The sequence below is a fragment of the Hippoglossus stenolepis genome, chromosome 12, assembly GCF_022539355.2.
Source record: "Hippoglossus stenolepis isolate QCI-W04-F060 chromosome 12, HSTE1.2, whole genome shotgun sequence".
NCBI lineage: Eukaryota > Metazoa > Chordata > Actinopteri > Pleuronectiformes > Pleuronectidae > Hippoglossus > Hippoglossus stenolepis.
This window is the reverse complement of record NC_061494.1, coordinates 16049055-16076135: the sequence shown is the minus strand read 5'-3', so window position 1 is coordinate 16076135 and position 27081 is coordinate 16049055. Positions and strand designations below refer to the sequence as shown.

At 41.1% G+C, this 27081-nt stretch overlaps 4 protein-coding genes across 4 annotated transcripts; 2 read left to right on the top strand and 2 right to left on the bottom strand.

The window, feature by feature from the left end:
* The first annotated feature begins 140 nt into the window (after nucleotides 1–140).
* sfr1 (SWI5-dependent homologous recombination repair protein 1) lies at nucleotides 141–2095 on the top strand. Its single transcript, XM_035172790.2, has 3 exons — nucleotides 141–526; nucleotides 1234–1596; nucleotides 1692–2095. Exons 1-3 carry the CDS (start codon nucleotides 407–409, stop codon nucleotides 1878–1880), a joined length of 672 nt encoding a protein of 223 aa, XP_035028681.1. The 5' UTR covers nucleotides 141–406; the 3' UTR covers nucleotides 1881–2095.
* cfap43 (cilia and flagella associated protein 43) lies at nucleotides 1972–19500 on the bottom strand. The gene is made up of 38 exons (XM_035172786.2): nucleotides 19270–19500; nucleotides 18890–19143; nucleotides 18285–18381; nucleotides 18007–18174; nucleotides 17705–17849; nucleotides 17396–17540; nucleotides 17155–17246; nucleotides 16876–17007; nucleotides 16665–16778; nucleotides 16486–16563; nucleotides 16237–16385; nucleotides 15905–16008; nucleotides 15523–15672; nucleotides 14393–14553; nucleotides 13576–13734; nucleotides 13360–13490; nucleotides 11946–12108; nucleotides 11233–11343; nucleotides 9988–10065; nucleotides 9012–9137; nucleotides 8811–8915; nucleotides 8595–8711; nucleotides 7896–8075; nucleotides 7499–7705; nucleotides 7252–7338; nucleotides 6940–7020; nucleotides 6096–6224; nucleotides 5889–6008; nucleotides 5592–5699; nucleotides 5240–5326; nucleotides 5066–5154; nucleotides 4762–4972; nucleotides 4432–4544; nucleotides 4118–4271; nucleotides 3759–3923; nucleotides 2619–2699; nucleotides 2377–2530; nucleotides 1972–2282 (listed from the first exon to the last, which is right to left on the bottom strand). The coding sequence occupies exons 1-38, from the start codon at nucleotides 19296–19298 to the stop codon at nucleotides 2107–2109; spliced, it is 4950 nt and encodes a 1649-aa protein (XP_035028677.2). The 5' UTR covers nucleotides 19299–19500; the 3' UTR covers nucleotides 1972–2106.
* LOC118119098 (glutathione S-transferase omega-1) lies at nucleotides 19423–21932 on the top strand. Its single transcript, XM_035172789.2, has 6 exons — nucleotides 19423–19593; nucleotides 20391–20499; nucleotides 20589–20811; nucleotides 20916–21017; nucleotides 21199–21305; nucleotides 21541–21932. The coding sequence occupies exons 1-6, from the start codon at nucleotides 19566–19568 to the stop codon at nucleotides 21689–21691; spliced, it is 720 nt and encodes a 239-aa protein (XP_035028680.1). The 5' UTR covers nucleotides 19423–19565; the 3' UTR covers nucleotides 21692–21932.
* LOC118119097 (inositol 1,4,5-trisphosphate receptor interacting protein) lies at nucleotides 21331–26767 on the bottom strand. The gene is made up of 2 exons (XM_035172787.2): nucleotides 26616–26767; nucleotides 21331–24511 (listed from the first exon to the last, which is right to left on the bottom strand). Exon 2 carries the CDS (start codon nucleotides 24441–24443, stop codon nucleotides 22830–22832), a length of 1614 nt encoding a protein of 537 aa, XP_035028678.2. The 5' UTR covers nucleotides 24444–24511; nucleotides 26616–26767; the 3' UTR covers nucleotides 21331–22829.
* Nucleotides 26768–27081: the final 314 nt, after the last annotated feature.

Sequence of the window (27081 nt, the reverse complement as noted above, 5' to 3'; positions counted from 1 at the left end):
AATAATGTATTTTTTTGTGTAGCTTCATCAAAACAGGAAGTAAAATCTTCCTGGAGTCTGGTGAGAGTGATTTATTGAAAACATGTAGTTTTTGCTGTAACCTATTTAGCTTCAACAACTACAGCTCCCATGATCCTCTTCGGTGGCGCGTCATTGAATTCTGTCCAATCGTTGACTTTGGAGGTAAAAATACGGAAAAACAGAAAAGTCTCGCATCGCTGACACAGTTTTGTATTTTCTGTTTTGAGATAAATCGGATGGTTTCTCCCGGATGGAAGCGACTGCGTTCATTAGTTCTGGTAGTTTAGTTTGTTTGCAGGTGTTTGTTGAGGAGTTTTGTGACTCACGTGCTTTGATAACACTCAGTTTACTCGGTTACCGTCACGGTGCTGTTGCTGTAATCTGAATGAGACGATCGATTCCCCCGATGGAGATCACACCGAAAGCAGCAGCTAAAGTGAAATCAGTGTATCTGTCACCGTGTGATTCAGTGGAGTCAAGTCCCGGTGAAGACAAACAGGAGAAGGTGAGTGAAGTGTCTCATGTACCTGGACTGTAACTGTAAAAAACAACCTTAAAGCCGCTGATCTCAGTTTCCTCCAAAGGCCTCAGAAGGATTTAAAAAGTCAAGTTAAGTTTATACAGTCAGAGGCTCATGTCCCCTGAACTCCAGCCCTGTGTTTGTTTTAGGCCTGTTCAGTTATCATAGGTCCAGGAAACTTAATTAATTGATTATTATACTGATCATTATTAATATATAATCATTTAGCACTGACATAAATATCAACTGATGCCCATATTTGCCATAACTAAGCTGTCAGCTGGAGCCAATCCCAGCTGACATTGGGCAAGACGTAGGGTACAACCAGGACAGGTCGCTAGCGTACAACAGGGCCGACATACTGGGACAAACAACCATTCAGTAATTAACCACACTCCTATGACGTTGGACTGTGGGAAGCGAAAACTCACACAAACACTTGTGGAAATTTCCAAGTCCACAATCTGGTTTGGCTCTGCCCCTCAACGCAAAAAGGCCCAGAGCAGTCAGGGATTCCAACCGGAAACCTGCTCGCTGTTAGGGCGATATTGCCAACCACTACACCACTGTGCCACCCTTTTATGAAACATGAAAGTAGGCACCCTTTGTGTGTGATGGTAGAAAACATCACATAGATCATTATCATCTGGTAATGCATCATCTGCTCTTTCATTCACTCATTATCCCTCCAGCCTCATCAAAAGCTGAGTTCCTCTCTGAGGGAGAGGCTGAAGAGATCGAGGCGCTCCTTCACCTCGCCCTCCTCCGTGGCCAAACGACTTTGTGTTGATGATGACTCGGAGGAGGGCGGCCGACAAGTTTCAGCAGATTCCCAGAAGACCGTTAATAATCCTCCACTCATCACCGTGCGCAATGTTGATGTAAACAGAACGGACACGAGATCAGGGAGTGAAAGGTTTTCTGGACCCATTCCCGAACCAGGGCATGCTCCTTCTAAAGACTTAGCGCAGCAACGAGACCAACTCAGGAAGGAGGTTAAAGACAAGATGGAGACCCTGCGCAGACTCAAGCTGGTTAAAATGTACCGAAGCAAGGTAACAGCCTGGGCTCCTCCAAGCATGAACACAAGGGCATTTATTATGTTAACTAGACCAAAACAGTGATTTCATTTGTTTGTCTCTCTTCCTAGAATGATTTAACGCAGCTCCAGACCTTGATCGACAAGTGGCGAAGTTGTGCTCAGGATGCTCTCTGTAAGCTCCAGCCGGACGTCCTGATCGAGGGACAGAAGGGCAGCCTGTCTCAGCTTATTGACCTCTTTGGTCTGGAGGACGGCATTCTGCACTTTGACCGCACATCGGAGGACTTCACTTTCTAATCATTTCTTCTGAAGCACACGCACAAGAAAATATTTATATCATCCGTGTACAAAAACACTCCAGCTGAAGGATCACATTTCAAATATGCTTTGTTAATTTATTGCTTTGTTCGTTGCTGCTACAATTGTATTCACAAGTTGAGTTGTAGATTTTCATGTTTTCAGTTTACTTGTGAAGAGAAGTGTGAATAAAACCCTCAGTTATGTGTGAAAGAGAAGGTTTTGCTCAGTTGTGTTTCAGTTGATCCAGTGAAGGAAAGCTCCTCATCCTCAGACGCTCAAGTTCTGACTCAAGAAAAACCAGATCTTCCATCTGGGCTCTGGTGAAATCCTTCAATTTCTTCTGCTGAGCGATCACCCGGAAGCTGTCCTCTGTTGTGGCTGCCAGATTCTCCTCAGAATCTAAACACCAAACAAGCCAGTCAATAGTCAGGGGACGGTCTAAAAACTCCTTTTGCTACGTGCTTAATTAGATGTGAAATTACTGTTTTATAACCTGCTGAATCATGGATGTGTCTCCTCTCCGCCACAATCACCCGCATTCCAGGGTGCTGCTGCTCTAAGATTTTGTTCCTCTGTGCTTTCTTCGCTGCCTGCTTGTTGAGATGCTCAATCTCTTTCATGCGTTTCTGCACATTGTGTTGATGAGTCTGGGAAAAGAGTAAATAGGAATTTTAACTTAGAGAGCACAAAAAAGAGGTGATTGAAGAGATCACGTCGTTAACTTTCTTCTGTTACCATTTCCTGGAAATCGATTGTTTTCGCCAGGGTGGAAACTTGCTTGGACACGAGACCTTCTCGATCTGTCTCGTTGAGATACTGAAAGAAAAAAGAATAACTGACATTTATGAAACTCAAATTGAAAAGAGCACAAAGGAGCCGCAGGCTACTCTTAACTCTTTTTCAAAAAAATATCCCACAAGAGACAAATCTAAAAAATGTGCAGGATCATTCAGGATATGTTTATATTCAAAGTTTCAGGGGCCTGAACAATGACAGGAAGCTGCGTGCCCAACACAGCAGACACTACCTGAACCCTTCCCAGAGGAAGCTGGCATGCAGGCCTGGAAACATATTGTGTGTGCCATGCCCATGGATTTGCCCAAAATAAGAGGATGGATGACTCATTTGTTTTTTTAATGTATTTCTTCATTATTATCCACCAACACAGTCAGTTCTTGAATATGTCTAAATCAAGAAGTGTTTTTTCATGCGTATTACTTGGTTAAACGGCTGCAACCAGGAGCAAAATATTTTCCCGTCCACTTCTCTGCTGTGTATTTCATTTAACTGCCTCCTCGCTCCTTAGATCTACATTCTCAGTAAGGTGAAGTAGACCAGCTTTCCTGTTTTCCTAGAATTTTTTATAATTGGATAAACATGCCTTAAGTTTTAAGAGGATAAAGAAAGCAAGGAATGTCCTGTTTGTATTTTTAAACACGTCTCTATTGGGTTCTAAGTTTTAAAAGACAAAAAAAAGGTAGGGCGTGGTGCTTGTATGAATAGGGTGTGTGTCAGATAACAAAAGATCCACCATCTGAACTCGGGGATGGTAACAATTTTCGGCTTGCAAAACATCTTGTGCTGCCAAAACCAAAATATCTGCCTTGATATCACCAACTGAGGTTTGGCAAACATTCATGATACTTCACCTCACACGCAGAGGTTTTAATTCCCATTTCAAGCAGATGCGTCACGTTTTCATGACTTGACATATGAATGTATAAAATAATGTACAGGGTCAAATCTTTTTTACTACTCAGTAGCATTATTGGAACTGACTGGTGTTTGTTTCCGTCTTGAGGAAAAGCCAGTATTTGATTGAGAGGAACTACAAAAGGCAGTAAGAGGATGTTTTAGGATCCTGGTTACACTCACATCCCGTTGCTCCTCAGAGAGACGCAGCGTCTGAATGTCCCTCGCCTTGGTGTTGAGGTCCTCTATCTGCGCCCTTATCATCTTGTGCTCCCACTCCAGCTGCATGGTGCCTTTACGGAAGTCTTTACACTCAACCATGGAGGCAATCTTCTGCTCTCCAAGCATCTGATCACATAGATTATCCCCATTAGACACACAGATATTTTCACAAGCAATGTATTAGACCACCACTTAAATTTAGCTCATTCTGGCACCTTTCATTAAACAGATAATTATTGATTAGTAATTTAACCTGTGTATTTTTGTCATATCAATCATAATAATATACAGTACATCCTGGTTTAGTAGTAAATGCAGACCCTGATGGTTTTGTTGAGCTCCTCCACCACACTCCTGTGGAGGAGTATGAAGTCAGAGTCCTCAGCTGTCACATCTGCAGTGGACACGTGACCCTGTTTGAGGACGACCTGGACCATGATGTTGATCTGGGCATGGTTCTTCTCCTTATAAAGACTACAAGATCATAAACAGGACAACAAAAAACTCAGATGGATCGTTCATTCAAAGAAAAATATATAAAGACTAATGGCATCTACTTTTAACTGACAAATGAAAACGATTTTTTTTCCAATCACAACTGCTTTTAATCTGAACAACAACATCATCATCATACCTTTCACGTTCGTCTGAGAGATTTTTAATTTCCTGTTCAGCAGCCTCATTCTCATCTCTCCTCTTCTGTAAGAACGCCTGCATCTCAGCAAGAGCCAAAGCTTTTACTTTTACCTGCGGAAGATGTTTCGACCAGTGAATAAAAATACATACAATTGTTTGGTACAGTTTCCCTAAATCTGTTGAACAGCCGGGCTGTACCAAACATCACAGTGGCGGTTCACTTTGAAAACAATATATTATGCATAATGCATATTTGTAGTGTGAAATGCCTCTGAATCTGTGTTGCACAATATTTCCAGTCTCTAACCTGTCTGTGTCCTTATTTTACCTTTTGCTCGCTCTCTGTTTTTGTTCTGCGGACAAGACAGAATCTCTCCCAGATTGATGGGTTCAAGCCCTCAGGTTTATTTTCCGGAGCATCCAGCTCTTCCATGGCCTTCAGCATTTTGCCAAGCGCATCGGGAGCCTGAGAGCCGCACAGACGCTGATCTCTGAACGGGTTGGGGTTGTTGTCGGTCTGAGTCCTCAACTTTTGAACCCTGAAGCATGAAATAGTTTGAGAACAGTGCAGCTCTGTGTGCTGGATTTCGACATATGAAACAGTGTCAGCACAGTAAAAAATAATCACAAACCTGGGTCTGCGTTTGAAGAGCTTATACAAATGATCAACAATTTGTGCAGGTACATCACAGAACTCCTTCCTGAATTCTTTATCGAGAATCTTGGGAGACATGGTTTACATTATAACATTATGTGCACAGACATTTAAGGCCAAAATGCTCTCAGTGCTTTAGCCGCTGGCTTACTTTGTCCTCAGCTACGACGGTGTCATAGGTCTCGTGAAACAATTCTACATCTTCTTCACGTAACTTCACCTCCTCCTCAAGCTCTTCCTGTCAGGAGAAAAGCATGTCAATAAGATGAGAGTAGCGTGTTCGGGAAACGGTGGCTGGCAGTACTGAAACCTGAGACAGGTTAAGAGATTGAGGTTAATGAGGACAGGTTAGCTCTTGCAAAGCATGCCTGAGCTATGGGGAAGATATTACACTGGAGTTTGGAAGAAGACCACAGAGCTTCACTCTGGTATCTCACAAATAACAGACTCTGAAGCTGGCAGTCATACATTCCTGCATCGCTACTGTGAAAGAGCTTTCTGACCTTGTGCGCCAGCAGTTTTTCAAGTTTGAGCATGAGCTCCAGCTCTCGATTTCTCATCTCCTCTTCTAGGAGTACTGCACAGACAAGCTGGGCGATCTGAAGCTTTCCCTATAGAAATCATTAAGAAAAAACATTAAACAGGATGTTTTAAAGATGTCACATATAGAGGGTATCATATAGCATAATCTCAAGGAGGAAACCATGATGAGAACAGGGCCCTTTAACCTAAGAAAAAATAATCAACAAACACTGATGACCAGTCTGCATGTGTGTGCGTTTGTGTGTGTGTGTGTTCACCTGATAAACAGCCATTTCGAATTTTATTTTCTTCTCAAACTGCTTTGTCAAAGTTTCATCAAACTTCTTGGTTGCGTCCCTGGTGGCTGCCTGAAGTCTTTTCATTTCAGTTTCCATTAACTGCAATTACAGCATCAACAGCTGATTTATATTTATCACTGATCAGAAGTGAACAAAAGAAAGCTGTGAATGCATTTGCTGTGATACCTTTCTGTATTTCTCTTTCCTCTCACTCAGATCTTTGGTTTTCTTTTCATACTGTTTGTAGACTTTTTTCTCCTCCTCAGTCCACTGAATTTCAGGTTTGGTCAAAACAAGCTCAGGCGGAGGTACTTCCTGTGGAGTAAAATCAAAAGAAACTATGTGCCCTTCAAGTTGATTTGTCTAATTCAAGTGACAATGCCTAGAGAAGAATTCAGGAAAAAAAAGAGACGATTCACACTTTTTGTGCGAGTAGTAATTAGCTTATTTCAGCTGCAATGAGATGTAGGATTACGTGAAGAGCATAGGAAATGACTGCAGGAGGAAAGGGGGGGTTTTCCACTGCTCTTCTTTGTCTTTCTCTCCCAGACATTCAAACTGTTTTTGTCACTTGTTTATTCCATAACAGCCAAAAGCTAAAAATTATTCAGTTTACTATCACATATGACAAAATAAATAATCAAATCTTCACAATTGACCCAGAAAACGTAACAATGACTATAGCGATTAATCGCTTATCAAAAAATGTGTTTGTTTTCTGTAAACAAACAAATTGATTAATTGACGAATCAATTTTCATTTGGGCATTCATCTATTTTTGCAGATAGATTTATGGCCACTAATTTATTAAAACTGGACTTAACCTTTCAGGGTTGCATTAACATTTAAACCGACGACACAGTAGCAAAGGTTATCTGCAAGTCCATGTGTTTAAAATTGTGAATTTCCGATTGATTCTCCATTGATTGATAAAACAAGTTAGTCGATAATATTTCATCAGTGTGTCTGCCATATTTTATATTATTTTGTATGCAATAATACGTCTGGGATCAAAAATATTTGAACACACCATTCTCAAGATGTCCTCTTTCTTCACTTCAAGTGCTCCATCCATCATGTTATCAAGAGCCCGATCTCTGCAATCATCCTCCTGCAATAGACGGGAAAAATATGTATCAATAGGAAAGAACTCAACAACTTACTGTGAATCGTCTAATAATCATAATTTAATTTCTTTAAGACAAAGTACTCGTAAATGTACTCTTACTGCTGATAAGAATATTGTTAGATGCAGTAATCATATATAGAAGTATCTGAAGAATTTGTAAATAACGACAAACAGGAGGTGAAAAACAAAAACACATTTATCGGGGCAGCATACCTTGGAAGCTAAACGTCTTTGCTCTTCCAGCTTCTTCCTTTCCTCCTCCTTCCTCTGCTCTGGGGTGAGGCACTTTTCTGATTTTATCTGGAGTGGGACAAAGATTCTAATCACTCTGGTAAACTGTGAAAAATCATCTCCTACGATGCTAAACACTTACTATCTCACATCAGAGTAAACAAATATTGCAACATGTGTTTGTTGAACTTTGTCAACTGTTTAGATGTTTTCGTGGGGGGTCAGTTACCTCAGTGTCGTCCACAGTGAGCAGCCTCTCTGGCCACTCGCTGACAGTCAGGCTGGGCTCCCACAGCTGCTGCTGGATGTCCAGCTCCAGCAGGATCGCACTGATGAGTTTGTTCCTTTCCCTCACACGGTTCAGCTCCTGCACCTTCTGCCTGTGCAAGCCCTCAAACTCAGTGTTGAAAGCCATCTTGATGCCATAAATCACATCCTGCATTTAGGGTTGAGTGAAATTAAAAAGAAATTAGTATTTATATAATCATGATTATATTATGACTGAACAGACTTTCTTTATTTCTCCTTTTCGCTTTTGTGTGTGTTTTGGAAAAGCATTGCATTATACAAAAGCTTGATAATCCCACTGGTCTTATGATTCAACAGTTTTTGGAAGAGGTTCCCACCTGTAGCAGAACAATCTGGTTGATCCTCTGTTCTGTGGTATTCAGGCTGAACTGATCGTAGATGTGAGGGTTTGAATATCCAAACTGAGTGGAGAAACTTCCTGAAACAGCAGCTTTCTCAGCTGTGTTGTCTTCCTCTCCCTGCTCTTCCTCCTTCAAGATGGATGTATTGGAACTTTTCTTTAAGAGGAGCAGAAACAGACAACTTCATATGAGAGGGTTGAGATAAATGTTGAGGATTGAATAAGTGGTTTCAAGATTATAAACTTTATCCTAGGAATATTGCAGTGAGGAGAACAACCAAAACACTCGCTGTTGGCCACACAGTCGTAAATCTAGAGACACTTCAGCAGTGGTGGACTGGCATGTGTTCAAGCATTTTAAAAAGTCACAACAGCGAAAGGTCAAAGGAAGGACGGTGATTTAAAGCATCCAATTATTTTCTATCACTTAACTCCTTTTGAGCAGAGTTTGCACAGAAAATGTACTTCCATAGCGTAAAGAACCAGCTCACTGAAGAGGTTGCATTGTTCGCAACTTTAACAAAATGTTTATGCTGTGACTATGCACGCTGCGTTCTGCTTCAAATTAAGATTCACATAAAATCTAATCCTCTGTAACTCATCACATGTGCTTCTCTTTGCAGCGTTAATCAGAATTGAAACCACAGACTGTTCAGGCCTTGAGAGCTTTGCTTACAGTGCAGGCAGCCATTTCAATCTTCCTGATGTTCTCAACCTTGCGAAGTTCCTTCACCTCTTTCTCAGTTCGCTCCTTCAGAGGATAATTCTTCACCTCACGTTCAGAGTGAAACGCCTGTGGTGGACAACCAGAAGGTATTTAGAAATAGTTATATATATATACAGATCATGATGTACATGATGTTAAGTTGGATATAACTGATCCTGATCTTACCTTAATGGCCCGTCCCTTGACCTTCACTGAATCCCAACACTCTTTCTTCAGGACATCACGGAGGTAGCATTTCTCCAAAATCTCCCACTCTATTTCTTTTCTCACCTACGACGTGATTGCAATAAGATTCACCACCATCTTCACCACGCAGAGAAGTTAAAGATTACCTGGATTAATGTGAGTAAAGTGTGTGTGTTTTACCCTCGTAACCTCCTGCTCCACCACGGCCGCTTGATGTCTCTGATCCTCAAGATCCAGGTTAAACTCTTTTTGTGCCAGACGCTCGTTAGCTGGGAGGGTCTCATTTTCACACAGCATCTCCTGGATCTGACAGTTGCAATAGAAACTTGTTTTGTAGTTCTACGCCTACCTTCAATTTACCTTAACTACACTGCTAAAAATAGAACTACAAATGTAACTTGTTTGTATGTAGTTTTTTTTACGAGGGACACACTGTGTGATTATGTGCTCGAAACCAATAAAACTAGAAACTACAATGCCACTCAATAGAGCACACACCTCCGCCAAGGTCCAACAGTCCCTTTGAATTCAATCAAGCTGCACCAAACTCCACATACTCATAGATATTAGTCCTCTTAGCATGTCTGATAGATTTTTATCAAGGTCTCTGCATTATTAATGATGAAAAACTCCCTAAAGCGCAATGTTAAAGAAAGGGTTCCTCGATCCGCCCCCTTGATCGAATCCGCCCCCAAAAGTTAATGGGCTCTTTCTTTGGCCAAAACCCTCCTTTCAATAAAATCTGTTCTGTAGGTTTTAAGTAATCTTGCTAACAGACAGACAAACAGATAAACAACAGCAACGATGAAAAGATAAACTCCTTGGCGGAGGTAATTAAAGGGTTTGGTAAGTAGGGTAGGTCAAATGTTCTTTTTGATCATTTGAGATCCCACTAGATTAGCGTGGCTTCATGTATTTGTTCCTATACATATTTTTTTAAATGAAGGAGTATATTTATTAAAGTATCTATTACCAGCACTTCCTATTCCACCTTCAGAGTGTTTTGGCTTTAAGATATTTGAAGCTGTGTGTACTCAGCAGCTATATGTAATTACAGGGATTACTATTACTGAACAGAAAAGCACTTAATTATTAAGAATTTAATTATACAGTATTTGTGCTAACATGCACCGTGGGATGTTGTTCTGTCACTTACAGCGCCGCGTAACTCCCTCATGGTTTTCCTCAGGTTTTCTTTTTTCTCAGAATATTTCTCATTTTCTTCTTCCATCACCTGTTCAATATAAACAGTGTGAAAAACAGTGAGAGATCTTAGCTGAACTACACTAAAGCAACAAACCAGTTAGTGTTAACCCTTTGATACACAACATGGGTCGAAAAAAACGGATTGATATGCTTTTGATTTTCTTTATCCAGAGTGTTAGTATGGCTGGTCGCAATCATTTCAGACTTACGGCTGACATGTTCATAAAGATGCTGTATGAAGAACAGGATGAGGAAAATGAGGAGGCAATTCTTGGTCTTGATTCTGAGTCTGAAATCTCTGACTTTGTTCCGCAGGATCAAGCTGGAGTTTTGGGTGTTTCTTGAAATCCAGCTCTCCTAAATGAAGAAGGCTCCTTTGATGATATAGGAGAATCATCTTCCTTGTCATCAAAGGAGCCTTCTTCTTTTAGCGGAGCTGGATTCCAAGACACACGACAGGATCCTTCTCCTAAACAAAGAATTAAGAATAAGCTATAAAATAATATAGCAAAGAAACACCCAGCCATGCATGAAATAAGACAGGAGATGAATACGGGTAATTTTTGACCCATGTTGTGCATTAGAAGGGTTTTGCATGGCTTGTGTTTTAAAGGGTTAAAATGGCCTTATGTGAACCTCAGATTCAACATCTTCTCAGGTTACAGCAAGTGCACCAACCAATGACTCACAAACAAACAGTAATAATAATGTTCAAATTTACACCATAAAAATGTAATGATACGCCATCCAACACTTCATCACTCAACATGAACCTGTGAGTCAGATTAGAAAGTATGGTGTCAAATAAAAATCAGGCTGGAAGGTGCCTCTGCCTTTATCCCACGTGTGGTTGCAGAGGAGGCGTGAAACCCACAACTCAAAGACCGCCACACCTTCGATATCAATTCATTGTTATCAAGAAGCTTTGTCAGGTGACAAAGTGCCAAACATTTATTTTTTACAAAGCTTATCTGCTTTATAGGACTTGACTACTAATTGGTTGATTTTCTCACATTGCAGGAGACGATAAATCAAGCTGTTGCCTGCCAAAGGCAACACAGCTGCATTTTGAACACAGGTGCAATGGGGACTTTCACAATCCTCCGCCCGAGACGCAGGAGAGACGCATCTAAACATAGTGAACATTACCCACAGAGCACACCACCACAAATATTACAGCATGTTAGTCACTGACCGCCTGTCGTCTGCCTTCCAGCCAGGTGGGGTGTGAAGGTGGAGCAGACAGGAGGACGTTAGAACTCTCATCCTGCTCCGACACATCCACGGTCTCTGCTCCACTGCTGACCTACACAATGTAAACACATAAAACACACACATAAAAAACAAATGGTGGCAATATATTTGCGTTAACACTAATTAAAGTGTTGATCTTGTTCAGCTACGTATGTGGCCTTCGTTAAAAGCTGAAACAGCTGAGAAACAAACTGTTTCACATTCATCATTATATTCTTCAAATCCACTGGGATGTGTCCCACTTTTAACACATGTAACAATATAGCAAGTTGTCAATCATCAAGTCTGTAATACAATAGCTTTGTTAAATGAGAAGTTTTCGTGATCATTTAGGAGATTGCAGTATGTAGTGTGGTGGTGATTGAACTGACAAGTATTTCTAATTGTTTTTCCTTTATATTTATAGCAATAAGAACAATTCATTTTACAATAACCACTCAATATAATTACAATATTGAAAATTGAAAGTGGGATTTATTGTTTTAGACTGCATTGGACTTGGATAGGTGTACCTGTAACACCGAGTGTGTTCTCTGCAGTTGTAGTGTGCTGTTTGTTTTGTAGCCACAGAAGCAAAGCAGTTAGTTTGGTGTTATGTAGAACAACTTTACAACCAAAACAAACCGGATTATAGCAGGATTGATTATTGTTTACCTCACTCTCCTTTGGTTTTTCAGAGCCCAGACAGGATTCCTGTCTCCATGCAGGCAAGTCAACAAGGACAGGGTTCTCTGTGTTGAATATATTCTTTAAGAAACGAGCCGTGGCCTGGCTATACTGAGCAGATTTCTTCACCCCAGCTTCCCCAGCTTTAATCCTGCTTAGAAAAACACAAGATAATCATTGATGAGAGAGCAGATATTTGTTATGGAGCTCTAATGATTACCAGTTGATCCAGAAATCCATTCATGTCATGTTGTAAACACATGATGTGCTATTTCAAATGAAAATTAAGTTAGTTATATAATTACTTGTTTCCTTCTGTGTTGTGGTGAAAATATTTTCAGATCTTGAGATCTAAAATAAGACAAAGCTCTGGAAAATATCAAATAAATCAGTTTTTAGTGTGAGATGCATAACATATTTTCTGGGAAAACTGTAATATAACTATGAATAAATCAAAGTGTAGAAAAAAGCTTAGAGCAAAAGAAGAATATTATTAAAAGGATGCTGTTGGGAATATTCTAAACATTTTAATTATCATCCACATATCTCAAGAAAACCAACTGTGTGTTAGTCCGTCTTTATAATTTCTGACTTCCCTGTGACACTCAGACCATTTGTTCCCACTAAAGACATAAATCTTTAAACAGGAGGTCACAACTATATTGTGTAATTTAAAAATAAGGATATATTGGTTCCTAAAGCAGCTGTGCATGGTCACAGACATTACTCAAACAGGAATAAACAAAGCATTTGCTGGGGGCAACACCAGGATGATAAAGCATTGACTCAAAATGAAGTTCTGTGCTTCTGTTGTTTATAATAGAGGAAATGTCTCCCAGTGAAACGATGTGACTCACTGATGTGTTTTTAACAGTTTTAGACAACAATGGACAGTGTGACACAGAGTCACGAGCTATATCAGACTTTTTGGATGATTGGTTTTTTTCAATGGTGAGATTTGTTTGGCATTAAGAAAAGAAAACACCAGACTTCCCATACTATCAACAGTTTAAGCAGCTTATGGTTAAGACGTACAGTAAAGTAAACCAACATTAGAAGTAAAAACATGGATGAAAGAGAAAAAAGGATTTTTTTTTACTTCAAAACAAAAGCATGCAGGAGCAAGCAGATGTGGAATGTTAGTGGGATGGGATTCAGTGGACGGGTTGTTCTCTGAAATTTATTGGACCTTTGTTTTCCTGCAGATTCTGATCATAATCCCGCTGGAATATCCAGTTCAGCTGTATTTATTTACCATCGGCACGGCCGTCGGTGTGAGAGGAAAAGTTGTGTTTAATGTAAACAACATCAAATTGAGGGAGAGTGACCACTACTGTGAGCAACAGTTCCCTCTGCTGTTCACAGTGTTATGCAAGCACGACAGGACCGCTCGCTGCTTTACCTGACATTGGTGCACACGAGAGAGCCGTCTTTGCAGCCAGCGGTGAGGAGTGTCAGGCCGTCTGCAGAGAAGGTCACACTCCGGACTCCAGCGAGACGACATGGATGACACTGGAGCTCCATGTATCGATCCTGTAGGTGCAGCAACCGCATCGTAATAATACACACCACAGACAGTGGAAATATGATTTAACTGTTTACAATAATAAGCTCCTACCATGGAAGCAGTTTCTCTAATACACAGAAGGCCGTCTTGACCTACAGACGCCAGCCATAACTGATGAGGAGACAGAGCGAGAGAGGCGGGGCCCAGCGGATGACCCTTCACCTCCAGCTCTGGTTGTAGCACCTGTGGACTGGAGGGACCATGTGTGTCCTGAGAAAAAGAATCAGGGATTAATAGATTCGTATTTGTAGTCTTAACAGATTAGGAACACATAACCTAATTTAGGATACTATATATTTGAAAAATGTATTTAATAATTTTCAGGGCTACTTCATTTGTACCAGTAGGTAGATTTGGTTTGCATTCTAAGTAAGAGGCATCCATTTTACAGACAGCACAGACGGGACATGATATAATGTAACAATAAAACATTATAAATACTAAAATAGAATAAGAAAAACATAAAGAGCTCCGGGCTCCACTAATCAGGACTTAAAATACTTAATAAATATCAGGAAAAAAAACCTAGACCTAACAACCAAATAGAATAAACATGACAAGAAAAGCTCAGTATAAATATATAAATAAACAATGCTTCTGCTGCATCTGTGGCATGTTACTGGTTCATCTGTGTGATGGCTGCTGCAAAACAGCTATTTTTATATCGCTTTGTTCTGCACCTCGGGACTTTAAACCTCCATCCGGAGGGAAGAAGCTGAAATTCATTGTGTGCAAGTCATCATTTAAAATTGTGTTTGCTATCCACTCTAACTCTCATCAACGATATTTTGCTGTAAATGTGCCAAAGATATTTTAGCGGAATGATGACAGAGCTCATCAGTTACTGGTGTATTAAGCGCCAGCGAACCTGGGGGAACTGAAACCGCTGAAGAGTTTTCTTCCTGTGGCAGTAAGCAAAGATCTCGCTGACTCCCAGGACACAGGACTCAAGTGGATGAGTCACTTCATAAGTGGACACTTTGAGGACGTGAGGAGACAGACAACCATGTCGGTCTACACAGTCAGGGCCTGCAGGTCAAGAGAGAAGCACCAGAAATGTAAAAACAAGCCAATATAATAAGTGAAGTGAATATAAAATAAGTGAAAGTGTCTTTTCTGTATCTAACATGCGAATAGCACTTTATAACACAGTAGTCATGTTTTTCAGTTTTGTAAACTGTGTGGCACACTCAACTGCTGCCACGCCCTAGAATCTACGGCCTAGACTTTCATCTTTGCACTTTCCTCTTGAGACTTCTCGCTCTCATGGTCTCTCTTGTTCAACTTCAGCTGCTGTATAAACAAAGGGTGTGTTTTGGTAAGCTCCTGAGTCATTGTGCTTTCTTTTCAACAGCATTTATGACAACTCTTCTAAACATTTAGATAAAAATGTCCTGTTGAAGTACAATTAATTAGTTATCCCTCTGAATATGGCTGCTTCTTTGGAAGCAGGACTCTGTCAAAGCATCTCCTTGGAAGAAATGATGAGATTTACAGCCTTAAAACAACAGAGGGCCAGTGGATGTCCAGTGAGCTCACAGATTTATTTAACTTACGTAACTCTGATATAAAAGTAGCCACAGGCCATTAATACACTATTACAATTTCCACTAGCCAACACATTCCTGGAAATTGGTTTAATACCATTAATCCCCTTGTAAACCTCCTCTCACCTACAGCAGATGATTCATCAGCTGCTGGCTGCAAAATAAATTCCTCTCCTTTGTACAGTGTTTCGACATCACCCAGGTCTGCAGTGGGCCTCTCTTACATCTGTCCGAATTCATTTAACTGTGTCAACACGTGACCAAGTGAATAATGCGTTACATATGAGGGATGTGTCAAAAAGGCAAGATGAGGGGTCTTGCCTCTTCCATCCCCAACAAACTAGGAATGAGAGTCACAGGCCCTCATCTGTTCTCAATTATCAGGCACTCAACCAGTGCAAATGTAACAGTAGTAAAAGTAGTGAATAGGTCTAGAAAATCAGCGGGGTACCTGTAAGGTCTTTTGCAGGCAGGGAGAGAAGTGTGAGCAGACTACTGTCATGATTGTTTCCTTCCTGTCGAGTGCACAGTGCAAGAACTTTCACCTGTTCACCATCCCTGACGCACTGAGTGGAAAGTGACAAAATGGGACCAGGAACAACTAGAAAAGAAAACAAATATGAAACAGATGCAGATGAAATTGAGCTGCTCTCTTTCAATATCTAAAAAGACATGGTTCCTGTCAAGGTAAAGTATTACAGTAATAGGTCAGTCATTTCATATCAATTCTGAGCTGAAATTGCCTTTATTATTTACATGTACAGTGTGTTGTTATGTATTGCAGAGCAGTAACACGTCTAATCAATTAAGAAGTGTTGAAAAAGACCTTCTACCTGTGTATCCTATGATTGAAAACTTCTTTGATGGCTTTGCATCTATTACATAGATATGTGAATCTGAAGCTCCAGTTAGAAGGTAGTGCCCCTCCTGATCGAAACTGTTGAAGTGCACACACACCCACACACACACACAGTATATTTGCACACAAAAAGAAAGCCTGTAACCACTGGGTGTGACATTTTCATTTGCTTTCCTGACCAAAACTGTTATCTTCTCTGGGTCGAGGTAACTCCTGCCTCTACTTTATAGATGTATGATAAGATCCTTTTACACAAGGACAGTCTTAAACTGAACCTCTGTGGTCACAGGGATGGAAGATACTTACACTAGGTGATCCACGGGAGAGTGGTAGAGCTGAACCTGGTGCACCAGGCGAGGCTCCTGCTCCCTGTTCAGGTCAACAAAGAGGATGTTTCCTGACGTTGTTCCTACAGCTGCGTATTGTGCAATAGGACAGCAGGCCACACTTGTCACCTGAACAAACACAGATCAAAGGTTTACATCTGTATATGTCTTTTACAAGTCTTTTTCACATGATGTGTACTTGTGAATGTTCATACGTTGTGACCCTGACCTCAGCTTGAAGAGTAAGGGAACCGAGGCACACGCCATCTACGGTCCACAGCTGCAGCTCTCCAGAATCCCTCACTGACTGCGACAAGCAGTGAAAACACAATCATCACCGCTGACTCACTCACCATAATTATATGTGTCATCACAAGACTATAGATCACAAGAACACAAATGTTTTACCACACAAAGGTTCTTGGCGTGCGACCAAGCTGCTGCCACAAAGTTTCCGCTGAGGACGTCCAGGACCTTCACAAACTTGTCTGACCGGATCGAATTCAACACGTAGATCTGCCCCTGAAGAATAACAATCCTCAATTTAGTTTTTTAATATATATTTTGTCTTAAGTAACTATTGAAATGTGTTAACACTACAGTTTATCTGAGTACTTACTGTATTAGAAGATAGAAGTAATGTTTCATAGTTAGGGGAGTAGATTGCGGCTGTGGCAGTTTCTTCTATCTGCCATGTTTGTGTGATGTCAATCTGAGTCCCTTTGATTTGCATACATTGCACCACACCGTCCTGTGGAACATAAGCATTTCAAAAATACTTTTATAAAAGGATGAACTGTGAATTTCTGATGCCTGAACTTGCAAATCATATCACTGGTTGGGCACAGAAATAAATTTGCTTGAACTTATTGTATATTGTATATGCACAGACTCGTACCTTCCCTACAGCGACCACCCCATTCTTGTTAAGGGTTAAATCTTGAAAGCTGCTCTGTCTGAGATCAGCGAGTTCCGGGGCAACATCCGGAGCTGACAACACAGATCAGATGTCAAAAGACTTTTCTGTTGCCAAATGAAATTAGGTAATACTTACATGGGAAAGTAGAAATACTCCCAGTGACATTTTTTTATATTTACCAAGAATAAGTCTGAGATTCCCACTTTGTGTGTTTGCTTACTTGTGGGGTTGAAGAGAACAGAGACAGAGAGGTTCTCTGGGTTAACAAGGAACAGATATCCCTCAGCACAGCCCACAAAGAGATCTGATGTGGCTGTCCAGCAGATGGCAGTAGGAGTCAGTCTGGCTCCAGAGGTGAGTTTTGTCTGCATAAACACACATGTGGTGTTGGTAACAGTTTGTCTTTATTCATGTGCCAGAGAGAAAACCTTTTTTTCCCAACTGCAACACCAAAACAAACATACTCATTGGTGAAAGTGTATTTTGTAGCCAGTACTGGTATTTAAGGGACACTGGGATAATACTGTACCACAATGTTTTCTGCCTTGTTGCCCTCGAGCCTTGAGATGGTTGATGGAGGAATCTTTTGGCCAAAGTGGGGAGGTTTGACAGTATAAGTTTGACAGTTTGATCTCTCAGCCAAGGATCCATCAGTTGCAGGAAGCTGTACCACACTGTAGCACAACAAATATGACATATGCATGTAGTACTGCTTCACACAGTGTTATCTAGTCGCAGCATGTTATCAGTTTTTCATTAAATATACAGAAATATCCATATATCAATTTGGATTTTAACCACATACAATATAAACTGCAATGTTTGCTTTACCATGGTTTTAGTACATGGAGGCTGGCACTCTTCTCAATATTCCACACGGTGATGGATGCAGTGCCCAAAGCACAAAGCTGAAGCCAATTCATTGGGTTGAACACCAGAGAAATTACATCTTTCCCGGCTTGTGGTTGTGTGCAGATTGGCTCTGCAGTTTCCCAGTTCCTGAATCACACAGTCATGATTAAAGTAACAGATCAACTCCATGTGAATAAACATAACTAAAAAAAGATGTGGCACAGACAATGGGTAGTGGACTGGTTTCAGTGGCTCACCACACTGTAATGGTGTGGTCTGGAAGAGAGGAACAACAGCCCAAATAAGGGCCACCATCACTTAATGCCAGAGATGTGTAGTCCAGTTGTGCCGTTCCTAGAGAAAGAATCAAAATTCAGTGGAAATAAATATATGTATGATGCATGCAAGCAAAAAAGAATGATTCAATTCATATGGGGAAAAATTACCGTAAAAAAAAAACATCTGCCACTTGTAAATATTATGGCAACTGCACAGATTTAGCTTCTGATATGAGTGAGCAGATCAATCCCCTCAGAATCAATCCAATATAATCAACAAGGTCCTGTTTTGAGTCTCTATTCTAGTGTTTGATAACATTTTAGGCACATGAACACTCTAAGTGCTGTGATATTTGCAACTCTTCTGTGGTGATGTGCATGACTGCAGTGATAATCTCTCAAGTTCAGAGAAATCACATCCTGAACATTTGTTTTTTATTATTAAAATAGTATTGTGTAGGAATATATATTAAACATATTGGTGATTGTGGTCCTGAGTGATTTCAGCTATCATTGGACAATTGAGACACATGTGCTTTAATGAACAGTTTACCTGATCACCTGTGAGTAAAAGTGCATCTTACCTTTAAGTTCATTCTTCATGTGAAGCTCAGGGAACACGTGCACAAATATAGATGGGGACAACCTTTGCTCAGAAAAGGCAAAAATCCCACTGGTGCCTCTGGCTGTGAATGCACCGATGCCTCTGCCGGGGCCCTGGAGCAAACTTTTTGATTTAGTCTCAAGGTTGAGGAAACAGATGTGATTCCCACATGTGTAACACACAGTGTCATTGTCCACAAAGTGGACGGTGCTGTTTGTGAATCCTTGAATCCACCTGAAGGGAGCAGCACAAAACAAATGTAAGCTAGGTGGCTAACTGCTGTGGAAACACTAAAAACATGTTGTACTCACATTGTTTGTAAGTAAAAATAAACAGTATTGTATTTTACATGTTACCTACCTGACTTCTAAACTTCCAATGGCGACCATTTTAACACAATAGTAAAACTACAGCTTCTTGTCACCAGCTCAACTAGCAGACAAACAAGCTGCGTAACCCTGGCAACCAGGATACTGCGCTGTCATGCTGAGTGGCGGATTTTGCGGACCTGCCCATACCGGAAGTAGATAACAAAATGAAATATTAGCCACAAGGAGCTAAATCGCTGCTGTCTCCTCCGTTCACAGACTGTATCCGTCCGCACAAAGACCGAGACCTTCCCCTCACTGACACCCACCACCCCCTGGAGCTCAAACATGTCCACTGAGAAGTGTTTTGCTAAAGGTAAGACGAACAGCTGTTAGCCGGTGAACTAAGGAGTCCTCTGAAGCCTGCTACCCGCTAAACTGAGCAATCAGTTCGACCTGTCCTGATATATTCATGTGTTTAACTATATTTTACTTTCACCCATCATAAATCACTCTAAGTCACTCTTTGGTTATATTTTCAAGTATTATTTTGAAGTAACTACTATTTAAACTTGAGTAAATGTAGTAGTACTTGATGTACTGGTTGTGTTGTATCACAGACTGAGTAAAGGAGTTTACAGTGACTCACTGTGGATCTTTACAGAAACTACACATCGCTCATTTTATATAAATAACTCGATCTCTCCTGTGTGATTGTAAAAGACAGACATTATATAGTTTAGTCTAACTGTTTCATTTTGGTGGAAGAAGTAAGCCACTGAGATGCTTAAGTTTAAAGTTCACAGTAGTATCGTCAGGAAAATGTACTTTTAATATACCTTTCTTATAGTATATTATAGGGTTGTTGTTATTTATGGACTGTCATGAATACATCATCTTAATAATGCAGCTGGTTGGTGTATAAGTGAAATGTTTCATACTTTGTAAATCATCAATTTGATATGTAGAATATTAATCTAAAGAGAAACTTGAATTTAATTGAAACTGATAGCTGCAGATTATACAGTACAAGATTTGTGTCTGACATTGTGTAAAGATTTAGAACAAAACTCATAAAATGGAAACACTTAAGGGTTACTTTAAACATAAAGTGAAAATATTCCCCTAGTTTGTAATTTATTGAAATTATTATAATTTGTTCTTGCCTTTCAGGAAGCGCTGCACCCGGTCCAGTCCCTAAAGGAAGCATCCGGCTTTTCAACATGAGATTCTGCCCGTTTGCCCAGAGAACTAAATTAGTGCTGAATGCCAAAGGAATCAAGTAAAGAAACATTCTATTATTTTTACAGAGTACAGAATTACTACAGAAACATTAAGTTCCTGATCTCTGACCTTTTTTGTGTGTTTTAGACATGAGACCATCAACATCAACCTGAAAGATAAACCTGACTGGTTCCTTGAGAAGAATCCTCTGGGCCTGGTCCCAACACTGGAGACACCTGCTGGTGAGGTGATATACGAGTCTCCGATCACCTGTGATTACCTGGATGAAGTTTACCCCGAGAAGAAGCTGCTTCCCTCCTCTCCTTTAGGTAAAGCTCAGCAGAAGATGATGCTGGAGCATTTTTCCAAGGTATTATTAAAAAAACAACCCTGCATCTACCTCTTTTCGGGGGGGGGAACAGATCTATAGTTTCCATCAGCTAATAATCCTTTTAATGCCACTGCTCCCTACAGGTTATACCCTTCTTGTTCAAGATCCCAGCAGGGAGGAATAATGGCGAGGATGTCTCGGGACTGGAAGCTGAACTGAAAGAGAAGTTTACCAAATTTAATAAGGTAGGTTGCTCTTGTTTCACTATGTATTCACTGGGCTTGTGTTGTCCTGAGTGTGAGGTCAACTGAAATACCAATGCATTTCTTAATGAGTGTTCAAACATGATGAGTTAAGGGAGAAGTATCCTTCTTTAATGACTACACCCTTATAGTGTTGCTGATTAATAGAATGCTTATTCTTCAGGACCTGGTTGAGAGGAAGACCAAGTTCTTTGGCGGCGACTCCGTCACAATGATCGACTACATGATGTGGCCATTCTTTGAGAGGCTGGAGATCTTTCAATTACAGCAGTAAGTAAAAACATCTGAGGACGAGTAAAATAAATACATTTTATTTATAAAAGCATTTAAAGACACTTGTGAGTGGAGCAAAAGTACACACAGAGGGGAATGTAGAAAAGTGAGACATGAAAGTCAAGTCTTCTTTGTCATCTTTACTTCCTGACATGTTTCATCAAGTGTGAGTTAAGTTCACGTGTTGTGGTTCTTTAATTAAGTGAATGGTTTGATTCCCTTTGTCTTTTAGCTGCCTTGATGACGCACCTGAGCTGAAGAAGTGGACGGAGTGCATGTCGGAGGACGCAGCTGTCCGAGCCACCAGGCACAGTGTGGACACCTACAAGGGCTTCTACAAGACTTACATGGAGGGGAACCCCAACTACGACTATGGCCTTTAAAAAAAAAAAAGCACTGACCAGAACCATTAAACCGTCCATTTACATTCATGTTTATTATTGTGGAGTCATGTGTGACTTTGTGATCAGAAACATGGTGAGTTTTCAGGGATAAATTTGTTCTGTTTTAAAAAATCAAATCACTATAATGGGAATGAGGTGCAGTCATTGTATGACTCCAGATGTTTTCAATGACCAATCTCACTATGTGGCACTTTTTTTCCTAATAAATTGATCAATGAAATGAATGAGTTTGTGTTACAATAAACAAAAAACATGTTTTCCCGACATGCGTGTTCCTGACATGCGTGTTCCCTTTTAATAAACCCAGGCTCCATCACGCTTTGACATTGACATAGTGGAACAGGCAAATCAAGTTTTTCTTTACATTAAGCAAAAGCAAATATTATTAGCTGCCTTAAGATTTAAAAATGCTGCTGTAATATTTGGTAAATTAATTCCATTTAGCTCGGCACAATATTTGAGGTATTTCTGTTAAAACTGTTACGTTTCCAAAAGGATTTTTCCTCGAGAATGACTTTTTTTCTGATTTTTTTTTTTTTTTTAAAAGAGGCAGAGAAAGAAATACGGAGAGTATACAAAAGCAGGCCCACAACTTGATAAACACTAGGTGTAGGACTGAAGTGATGAAAACCAGAAGAGAAGATATGTCCACACACCATTTGATGCTTCCACAAACTTCATTTAATTTGACCTCCACCCGAGGTAGGAACCTACCTAGGATGTAATTTAAAGTTTGTGGGAGCATCAACAGAGTCCAGACGTTTCTCGTCTTCTGGCAGAGAAAGATTCACACCTCAAACCTCTTGTGGGTATACTTGTAAAAATTATAATTTTTAGGTTTAACAACAGTCCTACTGAATTATCTTTTAAAAGATTACAGTATATTAGACTGTTTTATATGCAGCACAACCCACTGCATATATATACTGTATATGTTTTAGTTTTGTGCTGTATTCTCAATACACTGGTTAATGTCAAGTGCAATTAAAGCAGCTCAGCCACAACTTCAAATAATTGTTGTGTGTTCACCTTCTATTCGAAAGATCACCTTTGGTTACACAGAGTGATATTTAAAGACCCGCTTAGAAATAATTCAGTCTCCGAACGTGACCAAAGCTCACAAACTGTCCTCGAGTTTGTGGTGTACACCTCCGTTTGATAACTGAGGAGTGTATTCTTGTATGAGCGCAGGTGCATTTCTCAACATCTCCTGAAAATGTCTGACTGTTGCAGCGTACAGCTCCGTCTGCAGCACCAAAGACCTAAACAGATTGATGGGCTGCGCTTTTTGAATAACCTCAGGAAGCTGGACGTCTGCCGGCACTCTACGGTTCCCGATGAGAACGTGGTGAAGTCTCTTCTCCTGCAGGCTCCTCTGCAAGAGTCCGATAACGTCCCGAAGCCTGTGCTCCACGCTAACCATGCCCCACGCAGAGGGCCTCTTACTCAGCAACAAGTGCAACAGGGCGGTCTTCAAGTGGTAGTTCGTGAGGGCGCTCTTCCCCGTGAGGCCCGTCTGCTTTCTGTGCAGGAACGTGACGATCTGAAGACAGTGTAAGTGACAGGAATTTTTTGGAAGGCGTTTGGTGAAAAGTTTCAGCAAGTTCCTCTCGTACACAGCGAAAGAGAGGGGCCAGAGTGGGTCGGGAGAACTGTCGCAATCTGACGGAAAGTGGGAGACAAAATAAGCATCCGAATCCCCAAACTGTACCACAGGTATGATGTTCAGGACGATGACCTTCCCTGAACGAAATCGGATCTTCAGAGCACCAGCGGCGTCCAAGTTGCGAAAAGTGACCTCGAAGTCATATTTGTGAGAGATGCGTCCCCAGGCTTTGGTGACAGAGATCTGAAACCACTTCATGACCTGATCTTTGGCTAAGAAAGGCGTGTTCCTGGAGCACAGCAGCTCATCAGGAGTGCGGTGCACCTTGATGGCTTCGTTCTTGCCGTGCAGCAGGCAGAGCATGTCCTCTCCGAGGTTAGCGGAGCCACAGAGGCAGCCATCCTCGCCCTCGCCAAACCTGCTCACCTTTATCTTGCCACAGCCCTGCATGTCTGGAGGCATGTCACTGCTGGGGCTGCACCACAGATTGAACTGGAAGGAGTATGGGTCTGGTGGCGAGAAAGGCACTATTAGGTCGCAGGTTAGAGGCTTGCACACCTTCCAAGACTCGAACATGCTCCCAATCCCAACAAAGTCCCAGACTTCCATGTCTGCCTCTCTGTCGCACACACTCCTGAGCGATTCCAGTAAATCGTCGGCAAAACCCTCGACAAACTCCCTCACCCTCCAGTTTTCATGGGCTGAACTGTAGGTGCATTTGTCACAGAAGTTTCTCAGGATATCTTTATCCAGCACCATTGTCCTGGGGGTGATGGCTCCACTCTCTGAAAATATGTCCTCATCCTCAGACGGACGGATTTCCATGTCAGCAAGATCCCCCCTGCACATCTCAATAGTGAAGAAGATGATGAATGACACGGTGCTCCAGAAGTACCAACTATAGCCTCCCTCTACGCTGGTCTCCTCCTGCTGGGATTCCTGCTGTGAGAGCTCTCTCTCCAGCCTGGCCTGCTCCATTTCCAGCCTCTGCTCGTGCTCCTGCATGCGAGCCATCAACTCCTTGTCCTGCTCCGGGAGCGTAGTGTTCTCATGAGGGAAGAGCAACGGGTGGTTCAATATGGCGGCGGCTACCACCACGCACACTCGTGCAATGGCCCCCTGCATTTTCAGCTAGTTTCAAACGTGCATATTCAGGCACCCTGCAGACGTCCGTGCAGCTGCAGCTCTAGATCCTAAAACATAAACAAACAGGGGTTTCAGTCAAAAGACAAGTGGATTTAAGAGGATAATGAGCTTTGGTGTGCTGAATAAAACATATGTAAATCATGGTGCAGCTAATTTTGTAAGGTACTCCACCCATCAGGGGGAAGCACAGACTGGTTCTCTAAATATAGAGGCGGGGGGCTGAGTGACGCACTCGTTCAGCGTCAGACTGTGGAACATGGGAGGAAGGAAGATGAGCTCTTTAGAGGAGCATCGCCCTTTAGTGTAGTTACATTGTCCCTGTTAAGATTCATATATGAACCTTCCTTACAGGAAAACATCTAGATAAAGTTTGTTCACTAAGAAACTCATCTTCTCACCAAAACAATGTGGAAAGCACTCACAGTGACATTATTATCTTCTTTCCTGTGTCGTTACAGAAGAGGAAATTACATAAGGTTAGTGCTCACGCTCTTGTTCTTCTTTTAGTAGAATTGAAAGTGCTTGTAAGATGCTCTGGCGAGGGCTGAGTGAATGACCTAACAAAGTTTAACATAACAGTATGGAATCATGTACTTAAAATGGGAGTTCCTCAGGCAAATAAGAGGATAATGTAATATTGTGAGATGATGATGTGTCTGAGCTGAGCTTTAAAATGATCAGCAGAGCAGTACTGGGCCGTCAGTATGTGAGGCCCCGGGGCCTGGGGGGAACTTCCCATGACTTTCTCACTGGGATGCTTTCCAACAGTCACATGGCTCCGTCCATCCAAACAAACATCAGACCAGACGATGGGCCTGTGCTGTGGCTCGTTTTAAAATCATTAAAGATCTGTTTTGTTACTGAACATGAAGAACGTCCAACATAATCTCAGCCTGAATCCGTGGCAACTCAAGTTCCTCAAACAGATTTCAGTCAAATTAGTTTAATAGTAATAAAAGCAAAGCAATCACGTCACAGGTTTTACTGCTACAGCCGAAATTGGACGATTATGACAACTTGCCGATGATGTTAACTGAATCCACAATGAGAAACTTCTTTGATTATTGATCAGATTTTATCTCAATGTGATCATTTGATGCTTTGTTAGTCATACATGACAACAGTGTGAGTATGTGTGGGTTTTAGGACAGCTGCTTGAATAAAACAAGGATCACCCGCAGATGTTGCCGACCACCGGCGGATGTTAAGGACATATCATTAGTTATGTACCTTAGCATCATCGGGTGTTTCTGCCTTTTAATCAAAAGACCTCACCCTCCACTAAGACAGGCCCCCCACAGGCTGATCAATATGAAATGTTGACCATTACCTTTTTTTTTTTTTATTGCAGAAAAGATATATATTTATGCTTATTTTCTTAATTCAAGTTCTTTGGTATTTGGTTGTTTTTTTTTATAGTTATTTATAATAAAGTTTATGGTCATAAACTATCAAGCCCCAAGTTATCATAAGGGTTTGATAACAACATATGTATCTCTGTTATTGGACCTTTTCTACCCCTGATATCAGAATCAGCTTTATCGCTCAAAAATCCAAATTTTCTGGCTCTAGATATGATACTTGGAAACGGAAAATCATCATTAGTTGCAGTCCTATTTTATAATCTAAATATAATGTGTACAAACATCTGATTGTTCAGAGTAACTCCGGCTGTCAAGTGTCTGTGTTTCCACTAAAATGACAGAGTAAAGGGAGTTTGAAGGCCTCGAAGTATTCTGATATAACTGTAAAGTAAATGGGTGTAGACTGCTCCATCACGCTCACAGTCACTGGGTGTAACGGAATAAATGAGCAGAGTGTGTGTGTGTGTGGTGATGGACTCATCTGAGCCACATAGTGACCAGCACTCATCACAGAAACGTGGTAGTAAACAAACTATATTCCAGACGCATGAGTCACTTCAGTCTGACAAACTCTTCTCTACATGACGATGAGGTGCGAAGCTTAAAAAGCAGGAAAACAATCTAAACTGTCCCTGAACATGAGAACACGTGACCAGCAGCAGCATCACATCCTTTCAGGCGACATATTTGCACGTTTAGCTGCTTGGACTCGCTCCTCATCCGGGTACAAGTCAGCAGAAGTAAATCTATGAGATGTAAAGTGTTTTAAAAAGTTTGTTAAGCTTACCTGTTCTCTATGTTGAGTTCATGATGATGAACTTCGGGTGTAGAAGCAGCTTCATCAGCATCAAACTCGTGCGAACAGCGAGGGAAACGCTACACAACTTTTCTGTTACACACACATTTCCTGACTGTGAGCTCCACCCATAGAAACACACACCGCCCAGCTTCCTCTGCCCCAACCAAACATGGAGTCTGTGCAGGGCTGCACTTGCATGAGGGATTTGCACAGGAAACTGTCAAAGTGTCACCGGTAATTACAATAGAATGCTATGACAAAACAATATGTATTTCTACAAGGGTGCAAGGTAATGAGACTGTAGTGGTGACGCGTCAGAACTTGCTTGAGAAATATCAAGTTTTAAAGATGACTCTGATACAGTTTAAAGCTAATAGAAACTGTGATGCTAATTCGACATACTTGATTTGTAATGAAATTATAAAATTGAAAAAATGAATAAAGTCCTTTATTT